The 18,737-nt window shown below is 50.3% G+C and overlaps 1 protein-coding gene across 1 annotated transcript in view; it reads right to left on the reverse strand.

The window, feature by feature from the left end:
* Nucleotides 1–18,737, reverse strand: part of PRTG (protogenin) — a 65,909-nt gene that overhangs the window by 28,928 nt on the left and 18,244 nt on the right. Inside the window, exons 3-11 of the mRNA XM_042475620.1 lie at nucleotides 13,302–13,446; nucleotides 12,107–12,240; nucleotides 11,779–11,916; nucleotides 11,140–11,298; nucleotides 9,728–9,887; nucleotides 8,895–9,142; nucleotides 6,930–7,094; nucleotides 6,191–6,496; nucleotides 4,525–4,713 (exon numbers count right to left, since the gene is read on the reverse strand). Coding sequence (XP_042331554.1) covers nucleotides 4,525–4,713; nucleotides 6,191–6,496; nucleotides 6,930–7,094; nucleotides 8,895–9,142; nucleotides 9,728–9,887; nucleotides 11,140–11,298; nucleotides 11,779–11,916; nucleotides 12,107–12,240; nucleotides 13,302–13,446 — 1,644 coding nt within the window. The remainder of the gene's footprint in view (nucleotides 1–4,524; nucleotides 4,714–6,190; nucleotides 6,497–6,929; nucleotides 7,095–8,894; nucleotides 9,143–9,727; nucleotides 9,888–11,139; nucleotides 11,299–11,778; nucleotides 11,917–12,106; nucleotides 12,241–13,301; nucleotides 13,447–18,737) is intronic.

An 18,737-nucleotide genomic window follows, 5' to 3' on the forward strand; every position in this document is an offset into this window, starting at 1 on the left:
AGAAGGAGCGAGCAGAAACACAGTCCAGAGTCCAAGCCAAATGATCAATAACGGTCAAGCAATAGAGTGGTCAGATAACGGTCCGAGGTCAAAACGTGATTCCAAACTGAGATTTCCAACAGCGAAGTTCCCTAAGCAGCTAACGCGGCGGAAAAAAGGAACTGGGGAAAGAGCGGGAAGGCAGGGGCTTTATAAGGGATGGGCGGAGCTACCGCCAAAAAGTTTCAACATGTTGCAAAGAGTACTTTGCCTAGTGATTCCAGAAGTTTCCGAAGGCACTGCGCAGGCGCAGTACAACCCATTTGTATGATTCGCAGAGACCACGAAGAAGAAGCTATTTTAAGGTGGGAGGGTGATAAGGAATTGGATTTTATATGCTTTGCTATGTTTTTTACTTGTGATTTGTTATGTTCTATTTTTATGGTTCTTATGTTTGCGGTTACCTGCCTCGATCCAAAACAGGGAGAGGCGGGATACAAATAAATAAATATATCATCATCATCATCATCATCCTCATCCTCATCATCCTCATCATCATCTCCCCATAAGAACCTGCCCAGATCCTGAGATCAGTTCTCTTCCAGGTACGTCCGATGAAAGGCGAAAGAAAGTGGGATAAGATCTCTTCCTCCTGGCATGCACCCCCATCCACAGGATGAAGCAGAAGCTCCTGTTTCACAAAAGCCAGTCCTGGGACGATCTTATATGTTTTCACCCTTTAGGTGCCATCAAAGTCCTTGTCTCTTTTTCTGCAAGAGGTATATCCCAACACTTCTTTGGAAACTTCTGCAGCACATCTTCCTCATTCCCATGACTCTGAACACACATGTTTATACTTTGAAGAAAAGGAACACAAGTTCCTGGAAAGCAGCAAAATCTTACAAATTGTGTAGAGGATGGAACACAGCACTCTGGTTTAAAGTTTTAATTCTTGTCAGCCAAACTCTTTCTTTCTTCCTTCCTTCCTTCCTTGGAAAGAAAGGTTCTTTTTCCACTTTGCGCTCTCTTTCATGTGATAATGCCGACTTAAAACTACCTTCTTCCCATTTGACTTGGTCAAAGACCTTCCAAGACCTCACACATCTAATGGCCACAGACATTCACTGGGAACAATTGGGAGAGGACTCTGGAGATTGACAGTCTGATTAATAGACAATGTTGATTTAATTTCCTTGAGCAGAGCCTCCTCTGAATAAGCTGCCTTCAAAAGCCCTTGCTTTTCAAAACAGGGCTGAAAAGAAGGGGGCTTATCTCTGGGCAACTTAATTCCCAATTTATTAGCCTTTGCTTGCAAAAATTAAAAATATCCAGGGAGAAATCTGCGCCTGCTCAGTTAAGGAGCATAATTCCAAAAGAATTGAGAATCTGCAACTGCAATATATTTTTTTTAAAAAACAATGACAACTTTTTTTTTCTTTTCAAAGAGAAAAGAAAACAAAGCAGTTTCTCCTTCAGGGAGAGAGTCATAAAACACAGTGGGAGAATTCATCCAAAGGGGAGGATGGCCCAGGGAAGGCCAGAGGGAAGGAGGGAGGGAAGATGGAGTGATGCTGTTCTCCGCCAAAGAGCCGCCTGGAGGGGCCCAGCAGCAGCCCAGGAGCCCTGGCTAAGAGGAACCAGCTGCCCTCTGCTAAGTAACGGGGCAAATTCACAATGCAAACCTCCCTCCTTTGACTCCAAGGAAAGTCCAGCTGAATCCTGTGGGGGATTTACTCCATGGTAAGCTGGCTTCAGATCACAGCCTTGGCAGAGACAGCATGGTGTATGCTTTGAGTGTTGGTTGGAGACCAAGGTTCAAATCCCCAGCTCAGTCATAGAATCATAGAGTTGGAAGAGGCCCAAAGGGCCATCCATCCCAACCCCTTTCTGCCATGCAGGAACTCTCAATCAAAGCATCCCCAAAATGGCCACCCAACCTGTGTTTAAAGACCTCCAAGGAAGGCGACTCCACCATCCTCCATTAAGGAAGTGTGTTCCTCTGTCAAACAGCCCTTACTCTCAGGAAGTTACTTAATGTTATGAAACCCACTGGGCGACCTTGGGCAAGCCACACTCTCTCAGCCTCTGAGGAAGGCAATGGCAAACCCCCTCTGAAGAAACTTGCCAAGAAAACCCCATGATAGGTTCACCTTAGTCACTACAAGTTGGAAATGTCTTGAAGGCACAACAACAACCAACACCTGCTGACTTTGGATTACAGCCTTGGCAGAGAGAGACACAGCCGGTGTGAAAGGTGAGGGCACCAACACCTCTACGCACCACTACCCCTGGAATCACCAGTCTAAACCAGCAACTGGATGTGGTAGACCAGCCAGAGCTTCACCTAGATGTGCCTGGGCCTGGTACCCTGTATCTCCCATGTTATGATTACTCTATTTGCATCCTTTCCTGGAGACCAGCAGCCAAGGACTGGCATCCATCCATAGCAGAGCACCCCTCTGGGCAGCCCTGTTACAGCCAGGGACCCAGAGCAGGACCCTCATTTTTTGGCCCTGTTTCCCAGTCAAACACTCCCATCTTGCTATGAAAGCCAACCAAGGCAGCCACATAGCACTGCAAGCCTCTTAGAAACCTCCAGAGAGAGCTCTCTGCTCAGCTGGAGTTTGCTGACCAGCAGCAGCATCCTGGCTCTCCAAGGCTCCTTGCAGGCCGGTTTCTCCTCCCAGAGGCCTCCTCCTGGGCCCCCTTCCAGGCCAACTCTGCTGCCTAGCCTCCCCAGTTGGAGGACAAGGAGGAAAGCAGAGACAGGGAGGGCACTTCTCTGCCTCCCTTTATTTATTTCATTTAAACCCCACCTTGCTCCCAAGAGGAGACCCAGGAGGCTTCTAGGGTTAAGAAAACAAAAAAACAAAGCACAGCTGGAAAGTTTAAAAAAGAATTAAATAAACTATCCTGTTAAAACAGCACCAATATAAAACAGTGCAAAACAGTGTAAACTTCCAATGAGACTGCAACATAACCTCCCATGAAATAGCACCATCAGCAATTCCCTGAAACAGAGAGAAAGGGAGGAGAGGCCAAATGTTTGCCCTGTCCTCTCCCCACATCTCTTCCCTCCCAAAGGCAGGCCTTTCCAGCTTGCTACTATCTCAGGGCCTGGAGGAGGAATCTCAGGGAGAGAGCACAGCCTTACAATCGGCATTTGTGTGTTTTCCTCATTTGTTCCCACTGGGGCTGTTTGTCTGAATAGCATGCTCTGTGCAACCACAGTTGATGCTCAAGGCATCCTGCATAGTGACATCTCCAGGGGCTTCACCCTGTGACCTTGCCCTTGGGACAGAATCACAGAGCTGGAAAGGCTCCCAAGGGCCACTTAGTCCAAGCCCCTGATGTCAGGACAAAAATTCATGGCTAAAGTGTTCCAAGAGGCTGAGAAAGAAAGGCAGTGCCAGAAGAAGAGAGCTAGAGGGACAAAACAGGAGAAAGAAAGAAAGAAAGAAAGAAAGAAAGAAAGAAAGAAAGGGAAAATGCTTGGCATGCTGGCTCCTCCGGCCTTGGAGGAACTTTGCTCCGGAGGGGAAGCCGGGTGAGTGTCTTCTGCAGAAACATAAAGGCCAGGGACTCTGGCATAAACATCTCCAGGAGAGTCCAAGATTTATTTTGAGAAAGGCTGACTCGAATCCATCCTGTGTGTTTATGAATCCTCCCCCACTGACATGGGGCACAGTTGGGGGCAGACACCAAGAGAAACACAACCAAGCCTTCCTTTTGGAAAATAAACAGCGGCCACCCAGCGGAGGCAGGAAGGCTGGAGATCAAGACCTGGTCCTGGGAGAGCGGAGAAGCCATCTGCAAAGACCAAGGGGCAAAGGGCTCCCATGGCACTGGGGTGTCCAGCCCATCCTGGCTTTTAGTCTGAACTTTCAACAGGAAATAACCAAGGTACTAAAGCTATTTTGGAAGGAGCAGGTTCAGCTCAGATAATGGAGACACTACCAGTGTTTCCCTTGGGACCTGCTAAAGCCTTACAAATCAGCAGCAATGCAACATTTTTATATGTGTGGTTTATCTATGTCCTGCTTTTTAAAATATAATATATCAAGCACCTAATACGTTGGCTAAGCACCAATCATACAGTTAAAGCAATGTGCATTAGACTAGGGCAGTATAATAGGCTGCATGAACTCCACAGGATTTTTTTAAAGCACTGTTTAAACACAGCAACCAGCCCAGGCCAAAATCCTTCTGAAACAAGTGGATTGTAATAACCTTCCATCTGAATGCAAGCAGAGCGCGCTTCTTGCAGGTGAATTACTGAGCTGTCTATGCACAAGTACACAGACACACAGACTTAACCAATTCCACCTAGTCTCTCCTAGTAGGAAAACAGAGGCTAAGGAAGCAGCCTTGGCAAGTATTGAGAATGTCCCTGCAGATCACCAACTCACAAACAGCTAAGGCAACTGCAGCTCCGACAGCCTTTCTCACTCAACATTCTTTCCATCCTCCCACTTTCTCTGTCCATCGGCATGGAGGGTCCTTCAGTGACATGGATGCAAAAGGGAGAGGGGTCTCCAGACTCACCCAGGCCACTGACTGTGTGTGTCCGGTCGGAGGCTTCCAGCAGGACAGGCCCATTCTCTTGCTGGCCCTCCTCCTTGTAGTACAGCTTGTAGCCCTGGATGGCCGCCCCATCCTCCGCGTCTTGCATCCACCGCACTGTGATTGTGGTGCAGTTGATGGGCTCCAGAAGCAACTCAGGAGACTTTGGCACTAGGGAAAAGAAGGGGGAAGTTTTTATTTCCCCTACACCAGAGCAGTTCCAAACAGAAAAAGCAGAGGACTAGTGTCCATCTCGTCCAGCCATGCTGGTTCTGGCTGGCAGCCATTGCCCAGGATCCAGATGGGAGTGAGCTTCTCCCAGTTCAACCTGGAGGAGAAACCTTTACTGTGCAAAGAACATTGGGACTGATGGTGGGTTGGAACTGATGCAGGTTTTCCTCTGAACTTTAACAGAGCCAGTCAAGGTGTTGGATGCTTACCCCAAAACAGGTCCAGCACCCTGGATGGAGTCCAGCCTCAGACCTGGAGCAGATTCAGCCCCCAACTTGCATGGGAGAGACCAGGGGGCCATCGCACTGTTAAGCCATGGGGCATCCTTTGGCCACCTCCCTGCCATGGCATGACCCTCCTGCAGGGCTACCGGCTTGCATTTGCCTAGCACCTGAGGAGGAGAGGCTCTCAGGCAGACCCAGTTGTGCCTATAGACAGTTCCTGGGCTAAACCCTGGAGACTGGAGGGGCCAATTTTGTGCTCCTGGGGCCCCTCAGTCTGCGCAGCAGGCAGACTCAAAGAAATAGAAGTGGGTGGAAGTCTGTCTCTGGTTTGGAAAAATGGTTATTTTGGGAGGTTAGGCAGCAGCCTTCTTAGAAGGTGAATTGCTGCTCCTGAAGAATGCAAGGAAAGGCCATTCATCCATTGCTTATTTTTATTTTATATTCTTTTTCTCCAGAAAAAAATGCCATTAACACAGCCTTGAGGCATGGCACTTTGCCCACCTCGACACAGCAGAAGGCAGTTTCCAGGGGAACTATTTGTCCCTCTACCTGCTCGACTCCTTCAGGAGCCCTGGTGGCGCAGTGGTTCAATGCCTGAACTGCAGCCACTTACTCAAAACCACAAGGTTGTGAGTTCAATACCAGCGAAAGGGCTCAAGCTTGACTCAGGCTTGCATCCTTCCGAGGAGGTCACTAAAATAAGTACCCAGATTGTTGGGGGCAATTAGCTCACAGTTGTAAACCACTTAGACACTGTTAGTTCAGTATGAAGCGGTATATAAATGAAGCTGTTTCTGGGGGCTTCGTATCCAAAATACAGGCTGCCCGGGGGAGAGAAGGGGGTCTCCTGATGCCGTTGTGCCTGTTCCCTCCACCCCATTGTCCCACCACTAGCCCTATCTTTTTCTCTCTCTCTTTAGGGAAAAGGAAACTCATTAAGGTGGAAGAGACCAGATGCAGTTGCTGGTCTTCAAGGGTCCTGGGCTGAGGCCAGTGAGAGCCCTGTTCAGACTCTGTTTGGAAGGACAGCTTCCAAGACCCTCCCCCCTTTTGGAACGCTCCTTCCCTCCCTCCATCTCATTCTGATCAGGCTCTTCAGGTGGAAGCCTCCCTTTACCCGGCCACTCCTTTTGCCAGCAAATAGAAGCATGCAGTCCTTTTGCCAGCAAATAAAAGGAAGGAGGCTGACATACCTCTGATGCCAGTGGCTTTGGGCGTCTGGTGGGAAGTCCAGAGGGAGGCCTCTCCCCAGCCGACCCGAGTGGCGGCTGAAACACGCACCAGGTAAATGCTGTCTGGCTGGAGGCCTCCCAGGAGATGCTCGTAGCTGGTGCCAGGCAGCTCCAGCATTTGGACAGCCGCCTCGGTGCTGAGCTGGAAGGAGAGCCGGAAGGCAACCACCTCCCCGCGCCGGAACTTGGCCGGGATGGGCAGCCAGGAGACCAGGATGTCCGTGGGGCTGCGGCTAGTCAGGCTGATCTCGGGAGCCCTCAGGGGGACTGAGGAGAGGAAGACGAAGAAGAGAGTGAGCCGGGCAAGGGCTCACCGGTTCAACATGGCTGCCCTGGAGAAGCACTCTGGTCAGGGTAAATAAAATGTAACTCGCCTAGGCACTAGCAAGAAGCCTTGGCCCTCTTCCCATGGTGCAGCTCCCCAACTCCCACCTTAAGGCAACCTTCCCATGCTTGGTACTGTCTCCACAGAATGGGAAATGGGGCACAACTTTTTGACCCCCACCTCAGACATCTCTGGGGGGGACCAGGCTGGAGAACAGGTGTCCTTATTCAGGTGTGTCTTTTTTAAAAGGGGTTTAGGCGTTTTTGGCAGTGGGACCTCTAAGAATTTGACATCTCCCAGAAGTAGACTTCTGGGTCTGGCTGCCAGTTTCCCCGTGACATGCAATGGGCCTTCCCCCTGGAGTGGCCAACTTACCATCTTCCAGGGTGTGCTGCGTCACATGGTCTGACATCTGACTAGCCCCCAGGGGCATGTAGGCCACGATGTAGAAGGTGTAGTTGCTGGCAGGATCCAGGTCGTCAATAATATAATGTGTTGTGTCGTTTCCAATGACAACTTGATATTCTTCGTTATTTAAACCTGGATGCCCACAAGGGATTTGGAGAAATGAGCAAATTGGATCTTTGAGCAGCTTGTTTTCTAACGTTCAACTGAATTCTACTTTCCTGCACCTGGACTGGCATAAGTCTTCTTAATCCTGCCTAGAACCTGCCTTTCCCCTCCTCATCCTCCAACTGGCTGGAGGTTTTTTAAGCAACATTGGAACTGGAAGGATGGTGAAAGAAGGCAAGAGGACACAGGCGCCCAGGATCCCTTCCTGAGCATACATGGGCAGCAAAACAGGGAGAAAAGGGGCAAACAGAGAAGCCTGCCTCAACAGCTATCCTCAGCATGCTGAAAAGATATGGATCTGTTAGGTTTAGATAGAGATCTGATAGCCACCAAAATGGAAATCGTAAGAAAAGAGGAATCTAGTGAAAGAAAGAAAAATCCGGAATGCACTTTGGAAGAAGTCTCTGGAAGGTTTCCAATGTTTTTGTCTACTTATACTGGCCTTCTTGTTTCATTTCATATTTTTAGTTCTGAATACAAATGCTGCTCTTCCTTTTTGTGGGGCAGGAACTTCACCAAAACTTTCCTTTTGCACTTAGAGCCCCTAGCAGTAGGCTTTCTCTCAAAGAAGTTGTGCCAGGAACATATGGACTTTGTGAGCGGAGGGGCACCTGTGACCCTGACCAAAATGCCAGGGAGTGGGGGAGGGTCTCTGTCCGCGTTTCTTTCGACCCAAGAGGGACACACCATGAGAAGGCGGTGGCTGCGTGATGCACACACCCCCCCATACACAATTCAGGAAAAATCGCTTGTCAACAGCCCTCTTCTTTCCTCACCCCTTTAAAATCAACCCTGTTAAAGTGACTTAAGCCATTCTTTTCTTTCCTCTTGACAAACAGGCATGAAATTCCACCCGTCACAGGTTTCCCACCGTTGCAAGTTAACTTGATAGCATTTTAATTAGGGAAGATTATGAGCATTCTCACAACACTCCAATTAGTGGCTGCTTAATTAGGAGCGTCTTGGTGCGATTTCTGACCTGCTTCGCGGGGTCCCTGAACCCAAACTGAAAGGACTTGTTCTTGCCCTGAAAGGCCAGTCAGGCCACCCGAGGGAGGCGCTCATGGAAGGAACCTGAGGGGGGCACACGCACCCCCCGCCTCCCCATCAGCCCAGCCCTTTCTCCCACCTCTTAATCGCACTAACGAGGAATTAACACTGCAACCTCATCAAGGCCTCTCATTCTTCCTGTTGCCACAAACATCTCCCCTGTCCCAACCTGAATGCAAAAGACCCTCTCCCCCAACTTCAAAAAGTGCACCCTCTCGACAGACACCTGCTTCTTGCTCTTCCCCCCCCCCCCCCCGCCCCAAAGACAGGGTTTTATTCAGCTCTAGCTGTTCTCCTGCCTGGAAGGATGGTGGGAGAGAATATAATCTCATTTTGGAGTGCATTTGGGGAATGCTGCCTTTATTTGCAAAGAATGGAAGGAAAGCTTGATGGAGGGGGTTTGTCAACAGGAAACCCATCAGTCTTTTTCCAGAAACAAGAACTGGAGGAGAGTCCCCCTTCAGGGGCTGGATCAGGGCCACAGCCCTCCCAAGCCAAGAGCATTTTTCTGGACCTTGCCCAGCCAGGTCACCCACTTGGGAAGCCCACCAGCCAGACGAGAGTGACCCCACCAGCCTTTGCCCCTTCCTGGGGCTGGTGGCTGCCATGTCAATGGAGCAGTGAATCTGCTCTGGGTTTAAGTCTCAACCTCAGAGGAGCAAGACTGACTTGGATCAGATGACAGTGCGAACAGACTGGCCAGAGGATGGTGCTCACCTTCTGCTTTCATGTAATGGATAGAGTAGGCGATGACTTTGTCTGAGTTGTAGAGTGGCCGCTCCCAGGCCAGCAGGATGGCCGAACTGGACATAGTTTCAGCGTGGACATTGCAGGGGGCGCTGGGCCGGTCTTCGGAGAGCACGACCGTCAGGCGGGCCCTGGAGAGGATTGAGCCCTGGCTGTTCTCGGCCAGACACTGGTAGATGGCATCATCCTCCGGGATGATCTGGTTGATCACCAGTTTGCTGGAATGGCGGAAAGAGCGAGAGACTGAAAGGGAGCAGAATGAGGCCACAGACTAGGCACCACCAGTTAGAGCTACAGCGTACTCTGGGCCACCATTCACCCCATTTTGTAAAAAAGGGAAAAGAATAATTAAAACACCCACATTCAGATTCCCTCAAAGTTCCCTTTATGCCTCTAAGATCCTTTTATGAGGAAAGATTGCAGGTAACCTTCAGAAAATTCTGCAGCAGCAAAAGCCCTGCAGGAGAAGCGTTTAGTCTGAACATGCAGCCCAACCCCACAGTGGTCCGCTTTGCCTCCTGGCTTCCCTTGAAGGTGATTCCAAATGAGGAAACCAGGAGAGACCCCCAGCTGACCTTCCACCCAGGGAGACCACCTGCCTGCAGCCCATCTATTGCCTAAACCTCGCAGAAAAGAAGATGGCATTTTGCGAGAGCTACTCCTCTCCTTTGCGTGTCTCAGCTGCCCCCCTCTGCCCCCTGCCAGTCTGACACCCCACACTTCCACCCCCCACAAACACACACAGAAAGCCCCCACCATGGCAGGCCCACCCCTCTGCCCACCGGGACCCTTTCCCTACTCACCTGTTGTACATCTTAATCCTGCCGTTGGAGTGGATCTTCCGTCCGTTCTTCAGCCAGGACACCTTGGGAGTCGGGATGCCTTCTGCCTGGCAGGCCAAGCGGGCCGTTCCAGCTCGGGGCCTGGTCAAGCTTTCTGGCCACTCCACAAACGCAGGGGGAGCTGAGGGAGAAGAAAGACCAGCGTTATCAACCAGTCTCTGCCCATCATCCATTCCCCCCCCCCCCCCCCCCCCCCCCCCCCCCTTTGCCCCACATTTAACATTAGCATGTCTACCTTTCTTTGAACCAATATGGTCAGTTTTGAGTGGCATAAATCCTGACAGTCAGGAGAGAGAGGAGGAAATGTCTCCCTATCATAAAATCACAGGATCCTAGAGCTGGAAGGGTCCTCCAGAGGCCATCAAGTCCAACTCCTTACTCTGTTCATCGAGGTCCCAAGAGATTTGGTCCCAGGCTCCTTGAATTCTGCTCAGAAACTTACTGGCAGCCAGAGCAGTTCTTTTAAGATGGACATTAGATGCTGTCTGTATGACATTCCAGTCAGCAGTTCAGCTGATGCCTTTTGCAATAGCTGCAGTTTCTGAGCCATCTTCAAGGGATTTACATAGAGCACATTACAGAAGTCTAACCAGGAGGTTACCAGCGCATAGGCTACTGTGGCTGGGTTATGTCTGCACAGAAAAGGCTGTAGCTGGGGCACCAGTCAAAACTGGCACTAAACACTCCATGCCATGAAGTTCCCCTTGGGTCTCCAGTGACAAAGATGGATCCAGGGTCACTCCCAAGCTATGTGCCTGCTCCTTCAGGTGGAGTCCAACCCCACCCAGAAGGGGCTGTTTACCCAGTTCATCAGGGCTCAGTTTTACTTTATCAGCCCTCAGCTGCCAGCCACAGGGGACTGCCATGCCAAGGAGAAGGAGAGCTGGATGTCAGCAGCATACCAATGGCCTCCCACTCCAAGCTCCTTTATGGTCCCCCAAGTAGATGCATGTAGGCAGGGAACAGCATGGAGGAGGAGATGGGGCCCTGTGGCCCCCCACAGCTGAATCTCCATGGGGCTGAATAGGAACACCCCAAGGCTACTCTCTGGAACTGGTCCTATGGTGCCTCCTGTTGCCATCCCACGGAGCCCCTCTGACAAGATGCTGGCATGATCAATGGTACCAAAACCCACTGAGAGATCTAGGAAGATCAACAGGGCAGCACTCCTTCTGTCTTTTCCCCATAGTAGTTTGGCAGCCAGAGCAACCAAACCAGACTGAAATGGCTCGTTTCCTCCAAGGACACCTGAAGTGTCCCACAATATGTTGGAAGTATGAGGACAGCGCCCCACCCATCTTCACAGCTACATCTGCTCCAGCCCCCCAACCCAAACACCCCCAGGGCATTGGGACTGGTGCAAGCAGGCTCACCCAGGACGGCCAGGGTGGCATGGGCAGTGGTGAAGTTGCGGGTGCCTGGAATGGTGGCGCGGCAGATATAGACACCAGCATGCAGCACCTTTACGTCAGAGATCATGAGGTTCCCATTGCCCAGCACACGGGTGTTGAAGACGTCAATGGGCTTGTGGTCTGCGAGGGAGAAAGCAGCCAGGTGTAAAAACATTCAATGGGAGGCCACAGTCACTTATACTTCTCTCTCTGCATTTTTTGGGGCGAGGTTCTCCCTGCCAGGCTGTTCTTTGGTAATTAGTCCGCCTTAGAATCCACCTGAAGGACATCCAGCGAGCTCAACTAGGCAAAGGACCCTGCCCTCATCTGAAGGAGTGAACAGGCCTGGCACCTTCTTTCCTGGTGGGGTTCAGACCTTTTAATGCCAGGCAATGCCATGTTGTGCCATGCATGGATCCTCCAGAAAGCTTCACTGACAGTATAGTAAGGCTGACCTCACCAGGCCCCAATCCCCTGGTTCTATTTGCCCTCCAAACGCTTGTCCCCTCTTTGCTGGGAGATGCTGCCCATCCGTCACAAGGAAGAGCACAGAAGAGGAGACCACCCCAGTTTGCCCACAACTAAGGGCCGAAGGCAGCTCAAAGCTCTTCTGGGACTCACCCAAGCGGCTCCATGAAATGATGGGCTTTGGATTCCCTGTGGCAACACATTCAAAGATGACTGTTTGGTGAAGGGAAGCTGTGATGTTTTCCGGACTAGCTATGATGGCGGGCTTGTGGAACAGCTTAGCATTTGAGGCTTTGAAGGAAAAAGACAGGAAAGGGCATAAGCACACAAAGAGGTAAATGGAAATGCAGACACACATACATATACAGTATGCTGAGTTTTTGGCTTGGGCCCAATATCATCAGGCAGCAGGGAGAACATGCAGTCCTCTTTGCATTTGGGAATCTGGGTACAGAGCAAGCAAGGAGGTTTTTCTGGATACCTGGAAGAACTGTGAGCGTCGCCTCAGCACTCTTCCGCCGGTTGGCGACAGTTGTAGCAACGCAGCGGTAGCTCCCTGCATCCTTCTGTTGGACACTGTAGATCTGCAGGACTCCCGATGGCAGTGCAGTTATCCTGAGAGTAAGATGGGGAAAGGAAAAACAGGGAAAGCAGTACCCCCACATTGGCTGTTAGAGCTTGAACACATCAAGGGAAGACATTTCGTGAAGGCAGGGAAATGTCCAATTAACAATTAGTAAGCCGCTTTGATAGCCTTTTGGCTGAAGAGTGGGGTATAAATAAATTAATATTATATTATGCCTTCCCAGGCCCTAGGACCCGTTTCCAAGGAAGGACAGAACAGACCCATCCTCACCGTTCATTCACCTGCCCATCCAGCCATCCAGCCAGCTAACCAGCCCCTTTATTCTACAACTGGGTTTCAGAACTGAAATTGATGGGTTTCCTAAGGCTTTAAGGAGGGCTCTGTATTGTTTTACTTGATCTGTTTTTTATCTGTGCTTTGTCCCTTTTAAGTGTATGCATTAAAATACTTTTAAATATTTTGAATAGTTTAATTCAAGTTTAATGTTAACCTTTGCATGTTTTAGGCTATCATGTACTTGTTTTAAATTGTAAGCCAGTTTCAGGGGAATCAGGGTAGATATAAAGATGAGGATGATCATTTCAGGGCATTGCTGTCCCCATTCTTGGTTTCAGCCTGAACTTTAAAGGCACTATACAAGGTGCTGGACTTGTTAGGGAGATGGGGTGGAACACTTTTGGGCAAAGTGTCCTTCAAAACCAGGTTAAAGCTCCAATTCATGGTCCCAATACCCATTTCTAAAGCTGCTCCCTCCCAAGTCCAGTTTGAAAAATTCTTGTGCCAGCTTTCAATTTCATTTTTTCTTCAAAATTCTCAGAAATGGGTCTTCACAGTCTCTTATTTCTTTTCTCTCTCTTTCTGTACCAAATCTCAAGTGGGATAACAGCCTCTTGAGAGTGGAAATGAAACTGTCTGCCAGCATGACACAGACATGAGGTGGCTGCTGCTGCTGGGCCTGGGCTCAGGGAGATCAGAGTTTGAATCTCTGCCATGCCACGAAAAAGCTCACCTGCTGTGATGCGGATAAACCCTATTGCCCTGAATTCTGGGAAGTGATGCCGATTAAATGAAAGAGAAGAACTTTGCGTACCTGTCCATGGCAATTGAGAGCGTGGTCCGGTTCACCTCCCAGGTGATGATGGCTGGAGGGCTGGCAGAGATTTTACAGGAAAACCGAGCGACGCCTCCTTCAAAGACCTCGACTGGAAGGGGCTGAAGCTCAAAGGAAGACATGGCTGGAAGAAGGAAAGCACAGCCTCAGAACCAACAGAAGTACAACAACAAAAATAACAACAACAACATTTTCAAAATGTGTAGGTAAGCTTTTGGAGGACACCAGTCACTCCCAAAAGGAGATGCAGCTAGAAACAGGGGACATAAAATAATTAACTGGCATCATATAAATTCTGGTAATTAAAATGCTACTGTGATTGACTTCTAGACCTCAACAATGCCCCTCCCCTCTTCTCAGTGCAACTAACAATATTTGATTATTTTTAATGGGGTATACTAAAAAAACCTGCTGTGCAGTTGGCATGGATCGGGCAGGCTAGCTGTGCCACGTCTCCCACCCGCCAGTCTGATTTGTGGGAGTTTGGCCAGGAGGCTGCCTCTCCAATGTATCTGCCTTGGAGCAAAGGTTGCCTGTAAATCTCCTCATTCACTCATTCACTCACTCTCCTTCAGTAATTGATGTGTGCCTTACGGTGACTCTAAGGCAAACCTATCATGGGGTTTTCTTGGAAAGATTTCTTCAAAAGGGCTTTGCCACTATTACCATCCTCTGAGGTTGAGAGAGTGTGACTTGACCAAGGTTTTCAGGGCTAAGCACAATCAATGACCCTATAATGCACACACATGCACATATTACATGCACCTCAAAAATTACTCTGATAGTTTGCAAGGTAGGAAAGTATCAGGAAACCCTACGATATGCAAACAATCTGCTGCTGCACATAAGCTTTGAAGCTGCTCTGTTTAAAATCCCTGCAGGTTGATGTTAAAGTTGCAATTTCTTGAAGAAGGCCATAAAAATATTTTCCAGACTGAAATGCATTGGCCTGGAATCCCCTTTCCTTTCCGCATCCTCTGACCCTGTCTCTCGTCCACATCCCAGGCTATCCCTGAGCGAGAGGGGAAGCAGCCAGGGAGGGGGCTCTGTTGGCCGCAGGAGCACACCTTCCCAACACACACGCGCGCAACAGAGAGGGTGGATGGTGGGATCGGGGCCTTGAGGAATAGCAGATCAAAGCCGGGATGGCTCTGGCTTCCAGCATTGTGTTTTCCTTTGAGCTGTGAAGGGGCATAAATCTGCCTTGTGCAGAGAGGTAATTACACAAAGCTTTCATCAATAAATAGGGGAGGGAGGGATGGAGGGAGGGCAGGAATTCCAGATGCAATAATGAAAGAGAGATGGAGGGGGACAGGGAGACGGAGGGGGCACCCTGGCCATCTGTCCCTCCTTCTCAGCTCCATCCATCACCTTTGCCCTGGACGAATCCTGGCAGGGCCTGGGCCCCAAACAGCAAAGAGGCTGCGGAGGGACAAAGGGTCATCTTCCCCAGCCCCAGCCCCCCACTCGCTTGAGCCCCCTCCCCAAAACAATCTTTCTGGCCAGTTTGCAGCCCACTCCCCCTCCCTCTTGCAGAAGGGTCCATCCTGCGAAGCTACTGCAACAGAATGGCATTTTTTAACTTCTCCGCCATATGTCAGCTGCCTCTCTGAAGAGAGAAGGAAACAGAAAGGGGGGCCTTGCTGACCGTCCATTCTGGCCAGGCCAGCCCTTCCTCCCCAGTGACCACTCTCCAACCAGGAGGAATGGCAGGCAGCTGAAGCCCCACACGCCGGCCCTTCCATTCCCCTCTAGAACATCATGTGCTCCCAGGAATAGTGGAGTCAGCCCCCAAAGAGCATCCATTCAGTTCTAGGGAGGGGAAGTAGAATTCCACATGGGATGCTCAGTTGCACACTGATGTGCATGCCCATCCGGTTGTGCATTCAGTGTGGCAGATTTGGTAACTTGGTTCACTTGCACAGCATTGCCATGCAGTCCAATAAATGCATAGGACAATCCATGCACAAATCCACAGGGGGAGACTTATGCCATGCAACTACTCCTGAGTCTGACTGGATCCTTCTTCTTCCATAGGTGCAGCAGGTGATCCAACACTGATTTTTTACCAGAGAGTGTACAGCCGCTGCCCTTGCTGTCCAAGGCCCGAGAGAGGTCATTTTTCTACTGCAGCCCTACTAGCCTCCTTCCCCGGCTCTTGCAAGATTCAAAAGAAAGCAAGGAACACTCTTCACTGCTTGGATGGCTGGCCCAAAGGGGAAAATCTTGGCCCAAAAGAGACACAGAATCTAAGGCCTCAACGGGTCACAAGGGCCATCTATCCCACCCCCATGGTTCCTCTTTGCCCTGCCAGCCAGTATGTGGCCAACTCTCTTCTCCTGACAGCACAGATCCCTTTTTTCATTAGAGGCATGTGTCTCTGTGTCCGTGGATGGCTTCTTCTGAACTACAGTCTTCAGCTTTGAAGGCGAGAAGAGCAAACGGCGGCCTGGTGGGAAGTCAGCCCCGAAATCCCTTGCAAAGCAGCCAGTAAGCCAAATCAAAACAATCCCTGTGTTTATGGTGAAAGGAGTGAGGGGGTCGCAGAGTACGAAGCAGCACCACTGCAGAGGCCCCCAATGGCTGGCTGGCTGGCAGCTGGGGAAGAGCCCACCGGACACTGAGGAGGAGAAGCACAGAAGGGCCGTCGGGAGGGGATAGGTAAGAGAAACCCCACTCCATAGGGGGCATTTTTAAAGCCTTTTCCCCACTGCGGGTGTCTCAGTCAGGGCTAGGAAATGGCAACTGAGACTAGGTGTAGTCAGATGAAACAGCCACCACAGAACTCCCAAGAGCCATTTGTGGGCTGGCCTTTCAGAGAAGGCTGCATCCACCTGTCAAGCTCCTCTCTGGAGCCAGGATGACCAGGAGCTTGCTCTGGGTCTGTTGCAAAGCAAAGCATGGAAGAGACACTACTACTCACTCCAGTGGTTTTAAAAATCTCTGCAAAGATGGACACCAAGGCACCTTCAGCCCAAACACAAATGCTGCTCAGAGAAATATAGGCACTCTTTCAAAGGTACAACACTTGGGGCTTTTAAAAAAGTGCTCACCTCAAAAGTGAGGTACAAGAACCAGATGCTTGTGAAGCACTTCATATTGCACCATGGCACCAACATACTCCCATGGGAGGCAGGCTCGGCTGCAGCCTTGATACACCCACACTGGCTGTGCATGCATCCCTCTATCTCTCTCACACAATCACAGACCCAAGCACAAACCACCACATTTTCCCCTGACAACTGGCCTGTCATCATTATGGCTAGTAGCAACCAAGGACCCTGTCCTCCCCCATGGATTTATGCATTCCCCTTCAAAGCTGTCCATGGTGGCAGCCATCCCAACATCATGTGGCAGTGAGTTCTACAGACTGACTGTGGAGGCCATTGAGAGAGAGCTCTCCTCTCCACAGCCCTCTCAGTCTGGCTGGCAGCCAAGTACCAGGTCAGGTGGACATGGAGCATGTGCCAAGTGGACTTCTGGGTCCCTAAGGGGCTTCGGTTTCTGTTTTCTAAGAGTAAGGTGTGTTCATCCATGTCAGCATAAAAGGGAGAGGAAGGAAACAAGGAGCCTTGGGGGCACCTTTGAGACTAAGATATTCTAGCATTAAAGTTTTGAGGTTTATTTTAGTATAAAATAGCATAATTATAATATGATGGTGTTTATTTTTCATAAATAATTTGGTTTGATTTCTGTAGTGTCAGAAACACCATGTCACCACATCTGAGAACAAGCCACTGTGGGCTTTAAATGCGCAAGAGAAAGAAATCAGTTTTGCAAAGCCAGGAGCTGCTGTCCCAGGTCCCCCTTCCACCCCACCATCCTGCCCCACAGCAGAATTTGCCCCTTCCTAACACCCCTCCTTTGCCCCCAAAGCAAACTCATCCCTGTGGCCTGGGTTGGGGGCACTGGCTGGTGGAGGACAGGTAAGTGGGCAGTGGTTGTCCTGAGGAGAATGTGGGGTTGCCTGTCCTCTCCGTGGGCATGCAGAGGGCAGGGATGGGGGGCAGAGCCCTACCTGCTCCTTTGCTGAAGGGAAGAGGCTGCATCAGCCAGGTCAAGCAGGGGTCCCTGCACCCCCAAAGCCCTCTGCTCTGCCAGAGAATGCCCCCTCCACAAAGTGTATTGCCCCCACTCCCCTTCCTCTCCCCTCGGCAGAGAGACCAACAGGCACAAGAATGCAAAGGGATGGATGGACACGCACGCACACTGGTTGGAGAGCAATCAATGGCCAGCTGGCTCCTCTTCTATGGCCAAGCTGGACCCTGAAGAAAAAGACCACCACCACCACCTCCTCCTCCTCCTCCTCCTTTGTGAAGATGGCTGGCCACCGTCCGGAGAGGAGGACAAAGGCCTGCCCCCTCTGAAGAGAGGCCTCTGCCCAGGTCCCAGGGGTCAGCCTGAAGCCCCTGGCAACGGCCAACCCAGGACCGCCCAGCAAAGATAGGGAGGTCTTTCCTCCTGGCTTCTATGGGGGAGAGTGGCACAGAGGCCAGGCGGAAGGGGAGTTGAAAAAGAAAAGCTCAGCTCAGGAGGCAAGCCAGAGAAGGTTTCATGCTGCAGCCAGGCCACTGGTCCACTTAGGCCCTTTGCACCTCCATTTTATCCGGGAGGCCACTTTTGGGCTGCATGGGGAAATGGGGGTTTGAGCAATGGGGGTGCCCTTTCCTTCTTTTACTTCGCAACAAAGAATCAATATCAACACAAGCCCAGTACAACAAATATCTGTCTGTGCTGCCCAACAGAACACAAGGATGAAGCCAGTCAGGGGGGCTGCTCCCCAAAAGGCCCTGCTCTTAAAGTCCTTCTTTCTTAGCCTTTCCAGGTGCTGAGGCAGATACAGGGGCCTCCAATGAGGACTGGAAATGATGCACAGCCTCCCAGTTTCATATTCTACTTTTCAGGTGTCAAAACCAGCACTCTGGATGGTGCATAGAAATGAACTGGAAACTGGGGGAACTGATCTAACACACCCCACACTTGCACACTCTTGTCTGTATGATGTATGGTGAATTTTTTTTTCCAAATTTGCATTTGAAATATAGCATTTAAACTTAAACAGCTTCAGTTATAAATGAGCCATAGACTTCTTTGGGGAGTAAGATTATGCTCTGCTTTGTCATACTGAGACGGTGAGGATTTCCATTACCAATTTTATTACTACTCAATTATTTTATTAGTAATTGTTAGCAATAATATTAGGGAATGGATGCAACCACCTCAAAGCCTTTTGGCTCTAGAATTTCCAACAGTTACAGAATCATAGAATCATAGAGTTGGAAGAGACCACTAGGGCCATCCAGCCCAACCCCCTGCCATGCAGGAACTCTCAATCAAAGCATCCCTGACAGATAGCCATCCAGCCTCTGTTTAAAGACCTCCAAGGAAGGAGACTCCACTACACTCCGAGGAAGG

This window comes from Sceloporus undulatus, chromosome 6 (assembly GCF_019175285.1).
Source record: "Sceloporus undulatus isolate JIND9_A2432 ecotype Alabama chromosome 6, SceUnd_v1.1, whole genome shotgun sequence".
NCBI classification, from domain to species: Eukaryota; Metazoa; Chordata; class Lepidosauria; order Squamata; family Phrynosomatidae; genus Sceloporus; species Sceloporus undulatus.